This window comes from Patiria miniata, unplaced genomic scaffold, assembly GCF_015706575.1.
Source record: "Patiria miniata isolate m_02_andy unplaced genomic scaffold, ASM1570657v1 HiC_scaffold_7, whole genome shotgun sequence".
Lineage (NCBI taxonomy): Eukaryota > Metazoa > Echinodermata > Asteroidea > Valvatida > Asterinidae > Patiria > Patiria miniata.
Genome location: NW_024037074.1, coordinates 44,570,110 through 44,590,502, shown reverse-complemented (window position 1 = coordinate 44,590,502; position 20,393 = coordinate 44,570,110). Strand labels below are relative to the sequence as shown.

The 20,393-nt window shown below is 39.3% G+C and overlaps 3 protein-coding genes and 1 long non-coding RNA gene across 9 annotated transcripts; 2 read left to right on the top strand and 2 right to left on the bottom strand.

Moving 5' to 3' along the window:
* Window positions 1–826: 826 nt before the first annotated feature.
* On the bottom strand, window positions 827–7,774 carry LOC119744902 (ELL-associated factor 2-like). Of its 5 annotated transcripts, XM_038221099.1 has the most exons (9): window positions 7,584–7,698; window positions 6,480–6,861; window positions 5,939–6,033; window positions 5,117–5,253; window positions 4,610–4,773; window positions 3,745–3,993; window positions 2,980–3,078; window positions 2,315–2,391; window positions 827–2,171 (listed from the first exon to the last, which is right to left on the bottom strand). In XM_038221099.1, the coding sequence occupies exons 2-8, from the start codon at window positions 6,598–6,600 to the stop codon at window positions 2,345–2,347; spliced, it is 912 nt and encodes a 303-aa protein (XP_038077027.1). In that variant the 5' UTR covers window positions 6,601–6,861; window positions 7,584–7,698; the 3' UTR covers window positions 827–2,171; window positions 2,315–2,344. The 5 variants fall into 5 exon arrangements, with proteins under 5 accessions (XP_038077027.1, XP_038077026.1, XP_038077025.1 ...); XM_038221098.1 differs by having other exon boundaries at window positions 827–2,391; window positions 7,688–7,774; XM_038221097.1 differs by having other exon boundaries at window positions 827–2,391; window positions 7,662–7,744.
* Window positions 2,222–14,168, top strand: LOC119744903. Its single transcript, XR_005273602.1, has 2 exons — window positions 2,222–2,359; window positions 14,062–14,168. It is a non-coding gene; the product is annotated as an uncharacterized LOC119744903 (long non-coding RNA).
* Window positions 7,734–12,285, top strand: LOC119744901 (tRNA N(3)-methylcytidine methyltransferase METTL6-like). Of its 2 annotated transcripts, none has more exons than XM_038221095.1 (6): window positions 7,734–7,851; window positions 8,948–9,243; window positions 9,377–9,517; window positions 10,019–10,189; window positions 10,915–11,056; window positions 11,459–11,823. In XM_038221095.1, exons 2-6 carry the CDS (start codon window positions 8,962–8,964, stop codon window positions 11,671–11,673), a joined length of 951 nt encoding a protein of 316 aa, XP_038077023.1. In that variant the 5' UTR covers window positions 7,734–7,851; window positions 8,948–8,961; the 3' UTR covers window positions 11,674–11,823. The 2 variants fall into 2 exon arrangements, with proteins under 2 accessions (XP_038077023.1, XP_038077022.1); XM_038221094.1 differs by lacking the exon at window positions 7,734–7,851 and adding an exon at window positions 8,130–8,236 and having other exon boundaries at window positions 11,459–12,285.
* On the bottom strand, window positions 11,706–19,777 carry LOC119744900 (ribosome biogenesis protein WDR12-like). The gene is made up of 12 exons (XM_038221093.1): window positions 19,573–19,777; window positions 19,012–19,100; window positions 18,632–18,839; window positions 18,052–18,167; window positions 17,116–17,270; window positions 16,394–16,439; window positions 15,949–16,028; window positions 15,435–15,575; window positions 14,620–14,725; window positions 14,281–14,413; window positions 13,666–13,738; window positions 11,706–12,878 (listed from the first exon to the last, which is right to left on the bottom strand). The coding sequence occupies exons 1-12, from the start codon at window positions 19,641–19,643 to the stop codon at window positions 12,801–12,803; spliced, it is 1,296 nt and encodes a 431-aa protein (XP_038077021.1). The 5' UTR covers window positions 19,644–19,777; the 3' UTR covers window positions 11,706–12,800.
* Window positions 19,778–20,393: the final 616 nt, after the last annotated feature.

The following is a 20,393-nucleotide window of genomic DNA, read 5'->3' as shown; positions in this document are numbered from 1 at the left end:
AGGGGGAAGGTTGATGTCAGACAGTGACGTCATTTGAGTAAGCCTTTTTATGCTCATATGAAATCTGTTTGAACAAGTTTCTGTGGCTAGTGTAGGCGAAACAGTGCCTATGGCCAGGGCCAGCGCACTTCTGTTCCCCCCCCCAGTTTCTTATGCCGTGTATGAGCGCTGGCGGCTCTACGGTGTTGCCGATATCTCTGACGATGATACGGCATAGTACTATATCTTAAAACTTGGTATGGAAACCATATGAACATTCTAATGTCATGAAATTACAGCCGAAAATGTCCAGAAAGTTAGCACAAACATGGGGGGGGGGGGGGTCCATTTGGCGCACTTGCCACAATCCCACCAATTCCCACACATTTCTATAAAGTTGGAGAAATATATAATTAAATCCGTTATCATTTCCATTCACATATCCCAAACTACCCGTTTTCCACTAATCCACGGTTGTCGGCGAATTTTGAAGGTGTTCACTGCCGACTTTCTTGGAAAATCCGTCGAATCAAATGAAGATTGTTTTCATTTAACTTTGTAACCAGCGATTGATGGTACTTGTCGGAATGAATTTTGGAGAAAATATTTTGCTCCGACATGCAACCCGAGGAGAAAAATCAAGGTGCGCCACGATGGGAGGGGGGGGGGGACTGAATAGACAGTGAAATCAAAATCTTCATGTGATAGTCATGTATCAAATTCTTCACTTAAAAAATGCACCACATTGACTTGGAGTGCCCTTTTTCTCTAAAATAATGCCTTTCTGAGATAAAAAAAAAACAAAACAAAAAAACAATAACAGACAAAAATTAACACACGATCAACATTTTATGATACACTTATTAAAAGCATAATATGCATGTTTAATTAATACTTCGTTTTAATGGCTAAGAACCAATGTATATTCCCTTTATCTACCAAAAGAAAAAATAAGAAAAGAACATAAACAGCCAGAACTCATATTTTGAGAAAATATAACAAGATCCATAAATACCAATTTTGATTTTCCTCTGACTTTACCTGAAGAATGTCCAGCAAAGCATTATTATATCTCTCAAAATGACTGCATCTAATGCACAGCATTATTATATCTAACAACAGCACTAATTTGAAAGGTCTTTGATTCTACAATTGTCAGAAAATGAAGAGTTTAACTCAGTGAATTGAACCATGAAATAAAAAAGTAACCATTTGAAATAAAATGTAACAGTTTATACAAGCTTGTAGGTTTAATCTGTGATAATAGGAGTGCATCATTCATTTTTCAGAACAGCAAATGCCCTGACATTGATACTATGTAAGTTCATAAAACTGCTTTTAAAAATTTAGACGTTTTGCGAAACTCAGGTAATAATATACTTCAGGTAGTAAACTTGATCATCAAGGTTTGGTCTTTAAGAATTGGTCCAAACCTACGAGGCGGCCATGACTGCTGTTACATATACAGCAGTCACTACACATGGACATCCATATAGCGTGTATTGTTAAGTATAATAACTCATATTAAGGAGACCATCTATCAAAATGCACTCCCAATATTTGCAATACATGTACTTTTGTGAATTCAGTCATTAAGTTAATAAAATTCCTCACAAAGTTCTTGAATTTCTTTAAGTACAGAGAACATCAGGCTTTGCATAGAGCTGGATTCTGGGAAAATTCAAGAATGTTCCTCAAAAAGTTTGCCTCTAGGTTTGGATTACAGAAAAAGAAAAAAGTCAAACCAAAACCAACACCTCAAATGGTGACAAAAATAAACAGGTTTACAAGCCTTCTTAAAACTTATTTCCGTACAGGTTCTCTGAATGTTTGCATTAAAACGTGTTTGTCAGTGCAAGTAAAACAACAGATAAAGTTGACCCATGTCCATTACCAATCCTGTCTTACACTCCCCATTTCATACTGGCTGTTGATGAATATTTTATTACAGTTATTATAGTTTTTAGAGAACAACCGTGCACAACTTTTTGATCACAAAACAGGATTTTGTCCATACCACTCAGACGGAATAATTTCCCGTTGTGTTTAGTACCGGTACGATCTTTAATCCAAGTAAGCTTTTTGATAATAATTCAGTAGGTTACTTATTACTTTTGGGATAAATGCAAATAGTCCTATATGTCAACAATTTGTGGATCCACTACATTCACGACTGACATCCACTGATTCACCACTGGTATCCACTGAAGCTGCTGATAAGCTTTTTGATAATAATTCAGTAGGTTACTTATTACTTTTGGGATGAATGCAAATGGTCCTATACGTGAACAATTTGTGGATCCACTACATTCACGACTGACATCCACTGATTCACCACTGGTATCCACTGGAGCTGCTGATCAGCTTAATCACTGTCAGAGTCAGACTCATCACTCAGCTGTAGATCTTGACCTAGAGAGAGAGTCAAGTAAAATGATCATCATATTAAAAATGAGTGGATCTGAGGATTATCTTTGACCCAAATCCATGGCTCTGCTTACTGTAAGCAAATAATGCCCGCTAATTGTAGCAGAGAATTCTGCCTCACGTTTAGTGCATTTCATGGGTTTACAAGAAATGTTGGTTTGTGTATAGGTGTAACACCAAAATAAATCACACACAAAAAAATCAAAAAAACGAAGCATTATGTTCTCTGGATTGTGTGTCAGATAATTTGACCAACAAAGATAATACTTCAGTTTGCATCTGCAAACTTAATGGAAAATGGTGAAAGTAAACAATTACTTTAGCTTCAGTGCATCTTCAGCTATTGTGTAGAATTGATATTGAGTGGATTCAGTGTTCCAAATATTATGAAAAAAGCCATTTGCTGTAAAGCACAAGTTTTGCTATGTGCCATGACAAAACTCACTTTTTCTGACAAAGACAGTGAAAAGCAATCTAATACACCTCACTCGATTTGTAAGATGGAATAAAAGGCGACAAACTGAAAGGTACATGCATGATCCCTGGAACAACTTTAAAACTTCAGATACGTACTGAGTTGACTACGAAGGTATTGAGCAGAGTTTTGACTCGTTTCCAAGTGCCTTCCTCTTGGCGGACTGTCTGATTTGGCTTGTGGATGTCTCCTGCTTCCTGTGAATAAGTCAAGGAATGGTTGATTATATCATATCTTGATCACAAGTCAAGGAATGGTTTGATTCTATCATATCTTGATCACAAGTCAAGGAATGGTTTAATTTGATCATACCTTGATCCACAGTAAGTTAATATGATATGCAGTGTTATTTGACCCAGAGAACCCAGAGCTACACATTTTATGATTTTGTGAACTAATATTCAAAACCCTCCACCGACTCATCGCGCTCTAAAAGCAAGTCCTTTTTAACTACTCCAATATTTTTTTAGTCAAAAATTAAATTTTTCACAAGTTCCTCATTTAAACATAGGCAAATAAGATTGCGAGTGCCCCTTTAAGTAGCTTGAAATATTCACCCGACAAACCTAGCCAAACACCAACCCCGCTAACAAGAACCGCACGTTTGTGTAATGAAATCCTTATGGTGAGTCTGGTTGGCCTTATTGCAGGGCGTGGATAATCAATCATTCTGTCAACTAGACTAGTCAACAAGCTTATAAGTGATGGCTGTTTGCAGTCATCTGACTACTATAACCTAAATTTAATAGACTGAATAGTGTATTAATAGTGGCGTGTATTTGGACCCTATTCAAATGCGTACTGTAATTTAGAGTACGACCGTTGGACTGTGGGTGTAAAAAATGTTAGTCGCAGGAACTGACCACTATCTGTGTGCCTTGAGTTGACGTTACCATTCCTCAGTGCCTGGCTGCCACCTCCATCATGTCCATTCTCCTCACCACTGGAGCTGCTGCTACTACTCCCCTTATTGTCGTTATCGTCGCTGTCGCTATCAGTGATGTAGCTACTGGATGAGTCCGAGTCGTCATGGTGATATGAAGCTTGATGGGAGGGCGGGGTGTGAGGAGATGGGGCGAGGGGGGACGGTTGGAGAGGGGAGATCTCCCCACCTGTGGGAAAGGAAAGACATTGCTATATTGTTATTGAGATTTGGCCTACGGAATCCCCACATTAGTACCCTCTCAACATGACAAAGAAACAGTTATGAAAACTATTCTTGAATGCAATAGTCCTAAGACCTAATGATGTTACCCTTAGTTTACATGTGTGCTTTCCTATTTCCCACCAGGCTCTCATAGGAAAGTGCACATGTAAACAAAGCGTGACGTCATTAGGTCCCAGGTCTATTGCAGGGATGCAAGAGGACTCCTTGACATTTTTTGCATAAAATGTGAGTTATAAAAAAAAGAATACACACATGCATGGTGCCAATATGTTATTTACAATTTGAAGAGGGGGTTGTGAGGGGAGAAATTGTGACAATGGACTCCGTGAAGAAGTACCCCTCAACGGTTCCAACTGGATAATTGGGGGCAGAACACTTCCAGGGACATTCAAATGCACTGCCTGACGCTCATGTGGTGAAGATGCTACTGGTTAGTGCACATTCAACATAGAAATTAGTTGTGCGTACTTGGTGCAATACCAGTGTGTCTCTCCTAACAGGGTTTTCGAAAGAGATATCTACTACTCGAGTCCCTATCCTAAAAATAGATGATCGAGTACCTTGCTCAATATCAGGTGCTGCCAGTACTGCATTTGTTGAGGATAGGTCCGCTCTCTTACTCTTTGAACTTGTAGAGGTCAAGTTGGGGGAGTTCTTGAGGTTAGTTGATGAGTCTAGGCCAGCTAGCAAGCGACTCTGTTGGGCTTTACTTGTACCTTCTTCCCTGTATACAGACAAACAAAATAACTGTGTTGAGTTTTCGAGAAAACAGTGAAAGACCATGCACAACTTTTGGATCTCGAAACACGATTTTGTCCATGGCACTTGTTATTTCCAAAAATCAGTCAATGGACTAATCGTTGGAAATCACCTACATTTCTTGATTTCTTCTAAAATGACAGCAAGCCAGACTGAAATAAATTTCACATGGTGTTTAGTACCACTACGATCTTCAATCCAAGTAACCTTTTGATAATAATTTGCTAGGTTACTTTTGAGACAAATGGAAATGATCCCATATGCCTTTAAAGACAGGAAGTATTCATGATAAGTTAACTGCCACTGACCTTTGCTTCTTGACCTGCATATTACAGGTCAATCTCTCCAGTGTAAACTCTCCTGTCCGGTGATCATAGATCAAGACACATTCCTTCTGCAGAGATCTCTTGGAACCCTTGAACTTGGTACACGTCGTCCCTTTACTCTGTAACCAATATGACAAGACAAACTGCTCAGCCTATTTTAGTTAGATTTGATTTCAGGTCATGTACAGACAGGTCTGTGCCAGACATTTTTTTTCTCCAAAACTTTTTTTACAAATCCTAGACCGATAAATTTACAGAATACAAGAAAAAATATAACAATTACATTATAATAATGTGGTGCTTATTAAGATAGGCCTTAATACCAAAGGTCTCAAAGTGCTTGACAATTATTGCCCCTGATCATCAAGTGTTTTTTTCCTGCAAATGCTGAGGTCAGCAAAACGTGGTCTCTTCCTTTACAGGTACTCATTCATATTCATGGGTGGACAGAGGCAATGATGGTTAAGTGTCTTGCCCAAGAACACAAACGCCATTTCCCCATCAGGCTTCAAACCCCAGTACCACAGCACATGAGTTGCACACCATAACCACTGGACCATGGCACTCCTGACATCAGGCCAAAAAGAAAAAAACAGTTCTGCTTCCGATTACAGTACATAGGTAGGGATGTTTTCTTTGGCAAATTTTTTTGTGTACAATCAAATGGAGGTGTCTGCCTGTAGTAAAGGGTACAAACGTAGTTGATGGTTTTCAGGGGTTTTCCCCTTCATTCCCCCCCCCCAAAAAAATTATGATTATGTAGAGTATCATTTCATTCACATAGGGTAGTTGCGCGTATTTTACCTCTACATTAGGCAACGTGATGTTGACTTCATGTCCCTCCCCAACCTCTAGTACTGCTTCTTTAGAATGGTCAACCGATGCTGGCTTGAAGTCATCTAGGACATACAAACAAAAATACAAGTAGATTCTGTCCTCGTTTTTTTGTCTTACTTAGGGCAGTTTTCCACCACGCTCCAAAGCTTGCAAAATACATGTAACTAAGTACAAATCAGTTTCTCTGGCACTGTGCAGCGCGTATGAGGCTGCATACCACCATGGAGAAATAACATACATGTACAGCATGGTTCATAAAGCGCTGTCACTGACGTGCCATGTGTGACCAAGGAGTAGCAGCAATCCCTACTATAGTTGGGCCAACCCAACTACATTGCATTATTCGAACAGTCCCAACTTCAGTTGGACACTCCAAACTTCATGAACTTGAGTTAGGACTGATGGTATAGTATGGGCGTTTCAAAAAACAGTTTCAAAACACTGCTTCACAAAGTAATTCTAGCATAAAGTCGAGTGAGATATTGCAAGCTACACCAGATGTACTTACACCGTATTGTATGGAAGGCCCGGTGCTTGTCCCGATCAAAGCTTCGTCCCAGTTTCAACTGATGTGGCTCCGTACCGAACAAGGCTGTGTCTGGCATAGTACTGCTACTTGATTTGTCCATCTTGGCTAATTATTGTTCAGTACAATATGAAGAAACCACTGAGTTTACGTACACATATATGTGTACTTGCAGCTTATGAAATGCAGAATTTCATGCTCCAGCTGTGTCAATGTATAAGGTTTGTACGATAAAGCACCACAAATTTCAAAAGTTTGCCACACTCATAAACTTGAGGAGGAAGAGAAGACGTTGGGCCCACTAAGGTAGCTGTAGCAGTTGTCTGATTCTTGTTTGGAGGGTACTAACGAGTAATCATTCTCTCTGAGAAAAACAACAACAAACAAAGAAATCACTAATTAGAATCAAATCACTGTAGTGTAATTTATGCTGATGTAACGATCAGATTAGACATCACCTGTGAATGCAACATATTAGGCCAAATCAATAGGGTCAATGGAACGTTCTGTGCATGCAAAATGTAGTGTAACTTGCATGGTCTTTTTTCGTGTTCGGGTTACCATGTGCGCCTTGACTCAAGTCTACATGATTACGTGACTGACAGCAGAACCAATCCAGCACGCGCGTAATCTTTTCAATGTTGGAATTTAGATGTGCAACCGTGTGCAAATGAACCTGGAAATGTAGCGAAAAATAGACATCTGAGAAAGGCGGGACTTCTTTTCCATCACTTTAAAGAGGGTGAGTGTGCTTCTAAAGCATCATTGGCGGAAGATTCCCATATCTGGCCATCACTAATTTTTCCCTTCAGTGACCTTATCAGCCATCAGTGATAAATAGGCCTATGTCCTAAAAAGTCAAATTTAGCAGGATAAATATTGAAGTATTTACTGAGAAAATGCTTAGAAATGTTCAGACCTGTCTCATAATAAGGTTTGTGCACAGGGTGACAAGTGATGGCCATGGGAATCTTTCCTAAACAAAAGTAAATTGCCTAGGACAAATAAAGTCTAAATCTGAAAATTAAAATTTGACAAAGTTCTACATATGTTCGGGTAAATATTCCAAATGTGGCCCTTATTTACGGAGGTAGTCCAGTATATTGGCCACAAGTATGGGGCTATCCAGTCTCAGATCGACTCAGTCTGGTTTCATGATCATACACGCATTTCATAATCGCAACACATACACGTCATGTATGTCATGTACGTGTAGAGTGCATGCGCCACGGCCCTGACGTCCTCCAGCAGCACTGCAGTAACCGGCAGATTTGGATTACTTTTAAGTTCTAACACGGACAAGCAGAAGCTGGCAGCTGCAACATTCGATCAACTTCATTCACAACAAATCAAGGTTTGGGCGCACATTTTTTTTCACAAATGTGCTAACGTATGTTGCAAATGCACATGCAAACATGATGTATTTCGTACAATTACGTGATAAATACGAAAAACATGAAAAATGAAGAATTGCTTCTTCGATATGTAATATATTATTAACCTATGCAAATTTAAACAATAATAATATATTTTCAAAAATATTTGGATTAAGTAAAATTAAAACACACTCATATGATAAATTTTATATCTTTAAAACCTGTTTAGATTAGTGGCTGAATAACATTTTTATATTAACAAGTACATTTATCTGTGAAAGTTGACCTTTTAAAAATGGCGGCGCCCATGTCGATGTCGCGCGCGCTTCATCGATACCTCGTCGTGCACACGTGGTGGGCATGGTGAATGAACTCTCTTTTTTAATACAAATTTTAAGAACGCTGATTCACCTTTTGAGCTGGTGTTTACTTGTCTATTGCGGCTATTGTGTAGTCCAACATGTCAAAAATATTATCTTCTGCAAATTATTATATTCTGGAGAAGTTAGGCCTTAGGCCTAAGGAATTTTGCCTATTTTGGGGTGGAAAATGTACTTCGGATACTGCATTATTTCTCCCGTTTTCAAAATGTTGAAACATCGGTAATCCTTACCTTTAGGACCCCTTTCCTATATAAGGTTAAAAGACTCACCAAAACAGCTGACTAAATGACACTCAAAAGTGACATTCTGATATTTCTTGGCACATTTGAACATTTGGCAATGACACTTCTTGAATATCAGCAGGTTTAATTTTGTAGAAAGAGGGCAGGGCTTTGATTTATGAGGGGTTAAAGACGACGATGACAAACAGAAAATATATTTAAAAAGCAAGATGGCGAACTGCAAAAAATGTAGGAAAGTCACATTTTCTTTGAAAGTGCTTTCAAAATTCTAACTAACATGATCGAGTTTGTCTGAAGAAAAAAGACTTCTTTAGCCTGCAAAAGTCACTTTGGTACTGGACAGTCATCTGCAAAAGTCAGTTTTGAACAGAACTCATACAAAATAGAGGTGTCCTAAAAGTAAGGATTACCGAAACATCTGTGATTTATAACAATTGTATATTTTTCAGATTTTCACACAGAAATGGCTACACCAGAGCCAGCATCTCGGGCAGTTGATGTTCCCTGTGTGAGGGATTCACCATCTAATCAAACAAAAGGTCACGGGGGTCGACAACTCACAGATGTAGAATGGCAAAAGCTGAATGCAGACACGGCACTGGTATCGGACTTCAAACAAGCAAAGCTTGAAAAGGAAGCGCGTAAAAACTGGGACCTGTTCTACAAGAGAAACTCGACCAATTTCTTCAAAGACCGACACTGGACCTCAAGAGAATTTGGTGAACTTGCAGAGATAGAGACAAAGGTTAATACTTAACCTGGAGGACGACATATAAATGTTTTTGTGAGAGGGAATATGGACTTCTTTTGATGAAATTTTTTTGTGGTTTCTTTTGATTCCTTTTTTGTGTGTGGTTTAATTGACTATGTTACTACAGGATGAATCCAGGTCAGCCCAGCGGATTTTATTGGAAGTAGGATGTGGAGTTGGCAATGCCGTCTTCCCCCTCCTGGAAGAAAACAGACAGTTGTTTGTGTATGCCTGTGATTTCTCACCAAGAGCTGTACAGTTTGTCAAGGTAATTGTCTTTTGTCTGTCTTCAAACTATGAAGACAGTCTGAGGGCTTGCTGAAATAACAAATCGACTCGAGATAGAAACCAACACATTCAAATTGGTTAAGCAGACATTCCCAAACTAAGTGCAGTGTAAAACAGCTGCAAGATTACCAGATCTTTGTTAATTTGGTCAGCATTATATAGCTGAAGCGATTTGCCTAGCCGTGCCGTTGGTTCTCACCAGATAAGCAATTAGGCCTGTGTTAATCTGTCCTTCACTCTACGTAGAGTCCATCACAAGTCCCTGCAAGTCCGCCAGTCCCAATTCAAATCAAAAGCTATTCAAATGAGCTTTGTTCATCCATTCTTTCTTGTGACTGGACACGTGACTGGACACGTGAATTACTTGTAACTGGACTTGTGAGGGACTTGACTACATGTATATCTCTGCGTCTTATCCCACTAGATGCTTCTCCGGTTATCATACTCCTGTATTAAATGACATTTCCCCGCCTTTTTCCAGGATAATTCAGCCTATGACCCAGCCAGGATGTCTGCCTTTCAGTGCGATTTAACCTCCGACCCCTTACGAAGAAGTATCCCAGAATGCAATGTGGACATTGTCACTATGTTGTTTGTGTTGTCTGCAATTCATCCAGAAAAGATGTTGGCAGCATTGAAAAATGTCTTTGATGTGAGTAGTCTGGACTTTCATGACTTTGTGAACTTGTTATCAAGCATCTTGTACCTACGATTTTTCTGTGGAATTAGTAAAAAAAATAACAAAAGACCGGTTTTGGGGCCACCAAAGTCTTTGTTTTCTGGACATTGTCTTTAAAACAGTACCTAGGATGGTGTGAAAGAAATTTACAAAGAATTACAGCAAGATGATTATTATCTTCACCAATCTAAAGTTTTTGCAGAGTTCTTCCCAATGGTGAAAATGTTCACAAAAGTTGGTGAAAAATGGACAAAAGTGCCCGCTTTTGATGGACACTTGCACCATCACTGCCACACGCTCACATTCAGTATTTGTGCATGAGATGAACGCCCAAGCGCTTCTGCACATCTCGTGTCATACACATGCACGCATGGTTGTCTCCTTTAGTTAGTCTGTTGAGGATACAGCAAAGAACTATCTACAGCTTTTTGCATGCAGATCAAAGTTGAAACCATGTCATCTAATAAGTGAATCAAAACAAACAACAATGGAAAATACAAAAACTGCACTTTTCGTTCTATTAATACTGTCATTCTCAGAAGGGTTTGCTGAATTTTGGGGAAAGTATTACATGTGAGATTAAAAAATAAAAGGTTTCAGGACCCCCCCCCCCCCAGTAATTTCCAACTTCCCTAAAATTCTCTTCATCTGAAAACAACATAACGTTTTGCTGGGTTTTTGTTTGTGTTTCTTGACAGGTGCTTAGACCAGGTGGGTGTGTATTATTCAGAGACTATGGGTTATATGATCATGCCATGTTACGATTCAACAAAGGTCATAAACTGGCAGACAACTTCTATGTGCGACAAGACGGCACAAGGGCTTACTACTTCACTGAAGGTATGTGACTTGAAGGCTTATAGGATCATTTACCTCAAAAGCAACCTACTTTAATTATTATCAGAAAGCTTACTTGGATTTAAGATCGTACTGGTTTTACTGGCTTTTTCAAATGCAAACTTTTTACAAACTTTCCCACAAAAATAATGTTGTTTTTTTTAAGAACATTCTATCCCTGAATCATATGGATTGGGATCATATATAGAATTTCACCTTGCTAAAAACAACAAATGGGTTGAAAATGCTGGCAACTGAATTTTACGGGCTGTAAAGTTTTGGCAGGTAATATCTGACCGCTATGGAACAAAGAGGTTAATAGCCTTTTCCAATGACACTTTGGGGTCGATTGCATAAAGGGCATTGCTTTATCAATCAATTCTGTGTTTGCAAAAAACTTTTCAGAATATCTGAGCAAGCTGTTCACAGACGTAGGATTTGATGTCGCAAGCAATGAGTATGTCTTGAGGGAAACCGTCAACAAGAAGGAAGGATTGTGTGTGCCTCGGGTGTTTGTCCAGGGGAAGTTCATCAAGCCGAGTCAATCACCATCAAGGGTGACAAAACTGCTGAATGCTGATGAGGAGAAAATGGTCTCCCAAATATCTGCTGATGTTTAAAGTATCACACAGGGTTTAACAGACGTCACCTGAACATTGTTATACAGATAGCTTTTTATTGGATGTAAATATTAGCTGGTTTGTACAGTTAATAATAAAACTTGTCAACAGTGTGACAATAAATTGATCATACTTAATATTAATATTTAATGGGTCTCTGTTGTCAGAAAACAGTTGATTGTACTTTGAGATCACTAACTCCATTTGGCCGCCGACACAGATCCAATTTGCCTATTATTTTGAGGTATGGCTGACATAATAGCAGGGCGCTATTTGGTTTTACCTAAATCAAACAGCACCCTGCTATTCTATCGGACATACCTTGGATACGCTGATGGTAAACCATCCCGAGTAAAACTGAAGAAATCGATGTGTAAGACACAACATTGCTTTGTTGACAGTGTCCAGAAATGATCATGCGTAATATCCAAATGAACTAAAACAACCGAAGATAATTAATTTTTTTTTTGGTTGAGAACTTAAATATATACCATTCCAATTTATATCCATATCTTGATGCTGTAACAATGCATTAAGAGTAATAATATAACACTTAACTATGGCATTTTCTGCAATATTTTAAAAATCATTACCAAAAACCTGCTCGTTGGGGGCAAAAAAAAGATAAACAGGAAATGGGATTGTTTTCAAATTTTGGGATGGAGATTCTAGATTTCATTTTAAATACTGATGCTATCCAGGCCCTAAAAAAATTGCATGAAACTTACATGTTCTATGCAGCTTTTACATTGAAATACTTCACTACAAAAAACATTATAATTTTTTTTTTTTTGATCCTGTATAAAGTTTCATTACTTTGACAAGCAAGGTAATAAAGGATACAATCATTCCTACAGTTTTTTTCTTTTAATGCACTTGATCATGGTTTCTTCAGATGCAACCTGCACTGGAAATCAGCAAATAACATCAATCTCTATACACAGTAAAAACTCAAACAGTTTGGGTTGGGTAGGAGTACTGATCCTCGACAACTGCTGTTGAACCAAAAAGGAAAATTGACGACCACTAAAAACACTTCTCTTGCCACGACCCTCCAATGCAGTTCAACTTCCTATGCAGAATGTGATATGCAATGTAGTTTGAGTAGAGTCCTATTTGCATTGTGATTAACTCTCAGCTGCTTGCAATGCCTCGGCTGCCTTGAATATATGTAAGGCATTATCAGCACCGCCACACAGTAGTAGCTGTTGATAACCACAGAAAAAAAAGCAGTTAGAAATATTATTATGTGTAATTTTTTTTCATATCTGCATGGATTTATGTGCAAAACAAGGTTTAACTCGTCCATATCCGGTTCGTTAGTGTGACGTCATCTCAATTCAACCACGCATACTTCACACGGTGTAGCATAGCATGAATGGAACCGAAAGTTAACGCATCTTGAGCATTTATTCAATGGGCGCTAGTTATCAGTGGTGCGCGCACGTGTATGACGTTTTTACTAATAAACTGGATAACAATGGTTTTAGCTCACAATGCTATGCAAGTCCCATCACAAGTCTTGCAATGACTAACGCACAAAGTCTGGTCACAAGTACTGAACAATATGAAAAGCAGTGTCTTTGTACAATTTCATTTGAACGGCTTGCGACTTGTATTGGAACTGGATGCTTTTGTAAGGAGTTGACTCTACTACTGCTCAGGCGTTAACAAACAAAAAAAATTACGCTAACCCTACCTGCTTGAATTTTTTTGGGCCAAATTGCCGACCTCAAACTTTGTATTGCCACATTTGGCCAAAAATATAAAATGGCAAATATTTTTGAAAAATGAAAAAAATCTTCGCTATGCATTTTTTTTGGTGCTATCGGTATATTAAATAATTAAACAGGTTACTTTAAAAGAATACTGTTAAATGAACCCTAAAGTAAACAAAGTAAGAACAAAATACATACAGAAAAGATGCAATAATTACAAAATGAAAATATTTTCCTGCCTGCCTGCCTGGATCATTTTAAGGAATTTACTCACCTCAGATTGCGACCAATCCACTGCAAATATTTTATCATCCAATCCAGACATGTTGTACAGGGGCGCCCGTGGACTGTTAAAATAAAAAAAATACCACAGGATTAAAGGCATGTATGATCATTTGCTGTTCATGCTTTTTGGTTTGTTTCCAGTAATAACACTCAAAATCCAAAGAAGAATGTTCAAAACCTAGCCAGTTGAAGTTTCAGCTCAGTGGTTACACTTTCAGAGAAAACAGTGAAAAAGATGCACACATTTTGATCACAAAACATTTTGTTAAATGCATGTATAACTCTTTTATTCCAAAACTCGGTCAATGGACTAGATCCTTGGAAATCACCTACATTTCTTGATTTCATCTTAACGACAGCAAGCCAGACGGAATAATTTCACGAGGTGTTTAGTACCAGTACAATCTTAAATCCAAGTAAGCTTTTCGATAATATTCGCTAGGTTACTCAAGAAACTGTTACTCTCTCATTTTGTCTCAGTTGAGGGAGAACTTGTGCGCACTGTCCATAAGCTACACTGCACAAACATCTGTAAACGCACATTAATTTGGCACATATTCAAATAGGGCACGCAGTTGAATACCCGGAGGTTTGTTTCGCCTACCTTCTTGTATCCCACAACTTCAACGTCTTGTCGTATGAGCCGGATATGAGAAGGTTTTCATTATCAGGAGACCAATCAACAGAGGACACCCAGCCATGGTGATGCGTCAAGGAAGACTTCACTAAAACACCATCTGCAAGGATTCAAGATCGGCCAAAAAGCAGGCAGAAATTTACGTATGCAAATTGGAGATTTGCTGACCATATACCTTTGCGCTATATGCAGGCGAACCAGCACACCCACGCAGAGATTTTGCTGCTTTTTTTAAGCATTTTCAAATTCAAGAGGGTTCCCTTTCAAAGTAAACACCGGATGGTAGGACTTCACATTGCCACATACCTTTTTGTCGAGGATCCCATAGTCGTATGTGTCTGTCTGTACTGCCAGTAGCAAGCAGCTTACAGTGTGGTGAATAGGATACGCTCAGAAACACTTTATTCCCAGTCTGTTGTAAGAAATTAAACAAATCAAGAATACAAATCAGATTTTGTTTTATCACAAAAACACTTGGCACAACACTGAGTAAGCAGTGTTTTTTTTAAAAGTCAGTGAAGGGCAAAACCCTATACAAACTTTACATCACCCCAACTCAAATTCCATCTTATGAATAGTTTGGTTACGGTACCCCCTGCTACATCAGATGTGAACCAGCCAGCCGACTCGGACAAGCTCGGCGGTGGAGTGGTAAGAGGTCTGCACTAGTGAGCATGAGGTGATGGGTTCAAGTTCGATCCAAATAGTTTGTAAATTTTTTTTCTCACAATCACTCGGTATAAGACCGAGTATACAGTGTCTATAGAATATATCGGTGAAGGGCAAAACCTTTTAATGAATGTCCTACCCATTTTTTCCAACATTACAGCTCTGGAGTGTTTTCGTAAAGGCCAGTGGTAACTGAATCCCCCAAACTATACCCAATCATGAATGGCATTGCATGCAGCACCTCACTCTTCACTTTTTATTGGCATGACTGCGAGCTGGATGGGAGCTTCCAGTAAAATCAGATAACTGTTATTCGGCTTGAAAAAAAAAACTTGGGTAAATGGAATGTTAAAACTACAATTTTTTCACCACTACTTTTGCCTTTCATGGACTTGTGATGTACTCAACTACAACATTGTGGCACACATTGAACCATCAGAAGATGATCTTACCAATGTTGAGACATGTTCACCCTGTTCCACGTCCCATAACTGCATGGTGTGATCCCACGATGCAGTGCACAGGCTCCGCTCATCTAACCACACGAGGGACGAGATGCCCTGACTGTGACCATCAAACGTTCTCAGCGGCGTCTGAATTGAATATTTACATGTACAGGATTTATAATGAATGGTTTATATTAAACGTTCCCCAACAAATATATTAAGTAAAGTGTATTTCCAGAATAGGGTGGAAAATGGGAAATTTTGGAATGGACTGCTCACAAGTCATGTTGGTGAGCCCGGACATCCAGGAACTTCCAAAATCCCCTCATCTCATTCTCAGACCCATTTTCGTAAAACTGAATGGTTCTAGAGTCTGGGGTGCTGAACGGCAACACACAGCATCAGGTGAAAATGCATGTGCCGATGAAAAATTGTTCTCACCGGCTGACATAATACCATGCTGTCTTATCATTTGAGATTGGTTGGGGAGGGAGGGGGGGGGGAGGGGAGAGATTCTTACCCTGGTGCGTGGTTTGTGCACTTCTGTCTTGGCTTTCTTGTGATGGGTTTCATCAATTTCTTCATCGTCACCGCCAGGAACTACACATCAACACAAAGGTAATTTGCAGAAAACAAACAAATTCACTATGAGGCCAAGTAAACAAATAAACCAGTTTCTCGTCTTGTCCCTGCCCACCTCATTTTTCCTGCCCGCCTTTTTTTTTTTAAATTCATACACGTGTAATATATTTTGCAAAGTTTGTCAATGCTTTGTTTTTTTAGGATCACTGGACCGCTCAGTTGGTAGAGCACTGGAGTGGCAATAAGGAGGTTGCAGGTTCAAACCCCACTCTGGTATATTGCTTTGTTCAACTTTGAATTATCATGATGCAATTGGTCAGTTTCCCTTTGTGCTTTATTTGAAAGTTTTATTTTAAAGAAAATAAACTGCTGAATACACATACCTGCTGACCAGACTTTTAACATTGAATCCATTGAACCACTTGCAATCTGTCAGACAGGCCAGAAAATGAAAAGATGCGTCAGTTCAGAAAAAGAACCGCTATTTAGTTGCAAATTATCAAATGTTTTGCACATGATTGGTCTATAGGGTCCGACTGTATGATGTCAAAGTACCACATGACCATCAGGTGATCGGGCACCATTGCAGTAGGCAAGCGTTTAGTTACCAACCACATAGTGCATTGTAAAGTACATATTAGGGCTTATGTCCACGTAAACTAACCACACATCCTCTATCAAATGGCATAATGGTCACTCCCTGTGTCGCGTACGGTTGTCATTATCTTGCCGACCAAGCACTGGGTGTTGGATCCGCATTTTTCTCAGTTTTTGCCATACATCAAAGTTTTGAAGGCTTGCTTACAACCTACTATGCTATACAATCTTTGCCTACTACAATGGTGACACTGAATTTCCTGCACCTAGATGTAGACTGGGTCGCGTGAGTCAGACTATAGACAAATCCAGCGGCAGCCATTTCAGGCTCATGTAGCACACATGCACACCAGGCTCCTTCAACCAATAGGAATAACAAGATGCATGTGCGCCTTGTCTTTACGAATGTGTGCAGCATGCGCCTGAGCATGACACCACCGCAGTAAAAGCTTCTAATTCTGTTCAGCGGATTCCACTATAGACAAACTCTCCACACTACCAGTGTTACCTTTGTATGTGATTGGTCTACTGCCACACTCTCCACACTGCCAGCATGACCTCTGCATGAGTGTAGGCATTCATGCTTCTGGGTCGTCTCGTTCCATCTCCAGATCAGTAAAGTCTGGTCCATGGAGCCACTCACTAACAGACTCTCTGAATCATCTGCAAAGAACAAAGAAATTAAGAGGGCTCATGTTTAAATTCACGACATTTTGTGAGTGATCTATGAAACTACATTCAATCTGTTCCTAGAAATGGATTTATTTCCCATGAGCATTTCAAATTTGTGTTCTTCAGGATGTCCTTCACAAAACTGAACCCTCTAAGTGCTACTTTTACAGTTCTTTTAAAAATATATAGCAAATATTGATACATATTTGACCAATAAACATGTAGTTCCAATATAGTTCATTAGCTTTTTAAAAATGAAACAATCTGTCCAATTGAAGAAAAAAAATTATTGAGTTATGGCCAATTCCAAAGCAAATGCTGGGTTTTTTTTTTATTTTGTCCATGGTCTTCATTTGGTATTTGGGGGACATCTTAAATATTTTAGGATTTGTCATTGTTGCAATGTCAAAAATTTTGAAGTGATTTGTGATCGTTTTTTTTACGGCTTCCATATTTCCTCCAAGAAAGATTGTAAGGTGAAAACAACATTCCCTCTTACTTTTATGATTTACACATTTCATGTAATTTTTTTTTTCATATAGACTTATTTGCGAAACAAAATTAGACGCCAGGTTTTGAGGTAAACCACATTTGGGCTCAGGTAGTACGCAAGCACTTTGGGCTCCTTCATGGTTAAATAGGGTTACCAAAATGTGCGCCGACTCGTCTTTATCAACGCGACGTCCCGATGCACGCAAAAGTGGTTCTACCTCAAAAAAAATTGTTCGCTGAATGTCTATTCATACATCCAACATTTTTCACATTATCTAACCTGTTTGTATCCAAGCCACTGTTTTGACTGGATCAGAGTGGTAGTGCATTACAACCAGATTCTCTCCGTCTTGTGTCCATATCCTGACGGCGTTGTCGTAAGAGCCTGTCACTATCCTATGAATGACGGATAATTAGCAAAACATATTAAGTGGTGTGTCCTGATTGAAAAAAAAAAACATGGTTACCCGGGTATCGTAAAAGAAACACAACCCCAAACTTCATATACCCGGAGTTGCTGTTCAGATTGTACAGCAAGTTCTATACTACGGTGCGTCAATACAGCAAGATACAAGTTTGAACAGTGAGCTTATAGAAACGACAACTTTCGCAAGCGTCATAAATGTGAAATATGTTTTGCTTCCCATAAATGGATGTAGTCTGGTTTTCATTTTTAAAATTGCCACAACTGATGTTCAAAACCTTTCTTTGTCATTGTCTGAGAAGTTAATAAATAATTTGTAAAGTTGGTTACGGGAACGGGTACCCAATCCCATAATATGGAACTGGTTTCTGATAGCAATGGTTGGGTACTCGGGTACCCAGCTCCGATGCACAGCCCCAAACAGATGATACCACACCTGTGATTGGCTGTTTGTACTGAGCTGACCCAATCATCATGCAGGATGCTGCCCGCAGGTTGAGGGGCTGGGTGTTTCTCCAAGTACTCAATCTCAACCACACTCTCCGTAGAGATGCCGTTTTCCTCCAGGTGCTTGCCCAGGGCCACACGCAGGAATTCGCCATGAATGAGGAAGTCAAAGTCAACAGCAGGAGCATCCTCAGAATCTGCTCGGAATTAATATTCAGAAACGGTCAACAACTTGGTATCATTTTTTTTTTACACATGTACTTGATTAGAGAAGTATTAGTGGTGTAACAGAGACACGTTACATGCTTACATAGCATATTACTGCAGACTTTCTCAGTACATAAATGACTCGGATATCCATGTCCATACCTCGATTGAGTAGTTTGTTGATGAGTGAACTCAGCTCTGGAATCCCTACAGATGCAGGTACGGAGAATGGAGAGTCACCAACAGAGTAGCTGCCAATAAAAACAGGTACACAGCCACTACAAATCATTCATTTTATCAAATTTTAAACAAAGATATTGACTGCAGCAGGCTTTGGTGAACAACTTCCTCCAGCCCTAAATGACAACCCAATGATAAAATGTAGGGCCGGCTGGGTAACTCCAGCTATAAACATGATGATAAGGTGTCATTACAATATTGTTCAAATGTGTCAAGAAATATATCAGAATGTCACTTTTGAGAATCATTTAGTCAGTTGTTTTGGTGAGTCTTTCAACCTTACAATTTACATAGGAACGGGGTCCTATAGAAAGGTAACGATAACCCTTTTTTAGTTACACTGCAGCCTGCTCAAGTTACCAGTTAAACTCTCCATAGACATGATAGACTTTGTACACAACCGCACCGCTGAAGTGGCGTAACCGGCGTACTCCCGCGTATTAATTCTTTCCCCTCGTCTTCTTACATTCACTCATAACTTACCGTTCTTGCCTGGTGACAAACTTGGCCTGGAGATGAGACCCGTAGCCACTTATACCCGAGTCGGTGGCCATGAGTCGTTTTCTAGAGAATCTAAGTTAATTCTAAGTCAGAAATGGTCAACTAAAAATTTGGGAAATCAACACAGACACACGTGCATGACCTCAGTGACCCTGTTCGCGTAACCTCGTTCCTGTCAAACTCACTGGATATAGCGCGTGCTGCACTACCGTACCAACGCCATGTACGAGGTTGTACGGAAGAGTCTGAGTAGCAATTATTATTTTCTGCAACCAGGTAAAGTCATTAATCACAATACCGTCTTTAAAAAAAAAACTATAATAATTTAGCTGATTTTAAACACTCTGTTTAAGACAAGATGAAATTTACTTCCACTGAGAACTGGGACATAATACGGACTTACTGAAGCAGGATGGTGACACCGTAGAATGGATGAATAATTTTTTTTCAAATGCTCGAGCCTCGAGAGTATTAATGGATACTTCTTATCCGGAAAACGACTGAGTGTTTTTTTTTTTACTACGGCCAAAAAAAGCTCTGCTTCCGATTACATGGCATTCAAAAATACGGTAGGTAGGGAAGGTTTTTTTTTTTTTGGTGGGGGGCATTTTTGTGTGTGTGTACGATCACGTGGAGGCCTCTATGTAATCAAGGGTAAAAGTTAGAAATTGGCGGATGGTTTGGGTGTTTTTTTCTCATTTTCCCCACACAAAAATAGATAGGGGCTGTCGGCAGGAAGGGAAACCGGAAGCAGAACAAATTTGTTTGCCTAATATAGTGAGGCTGTGTTTTCAAATTCAGCA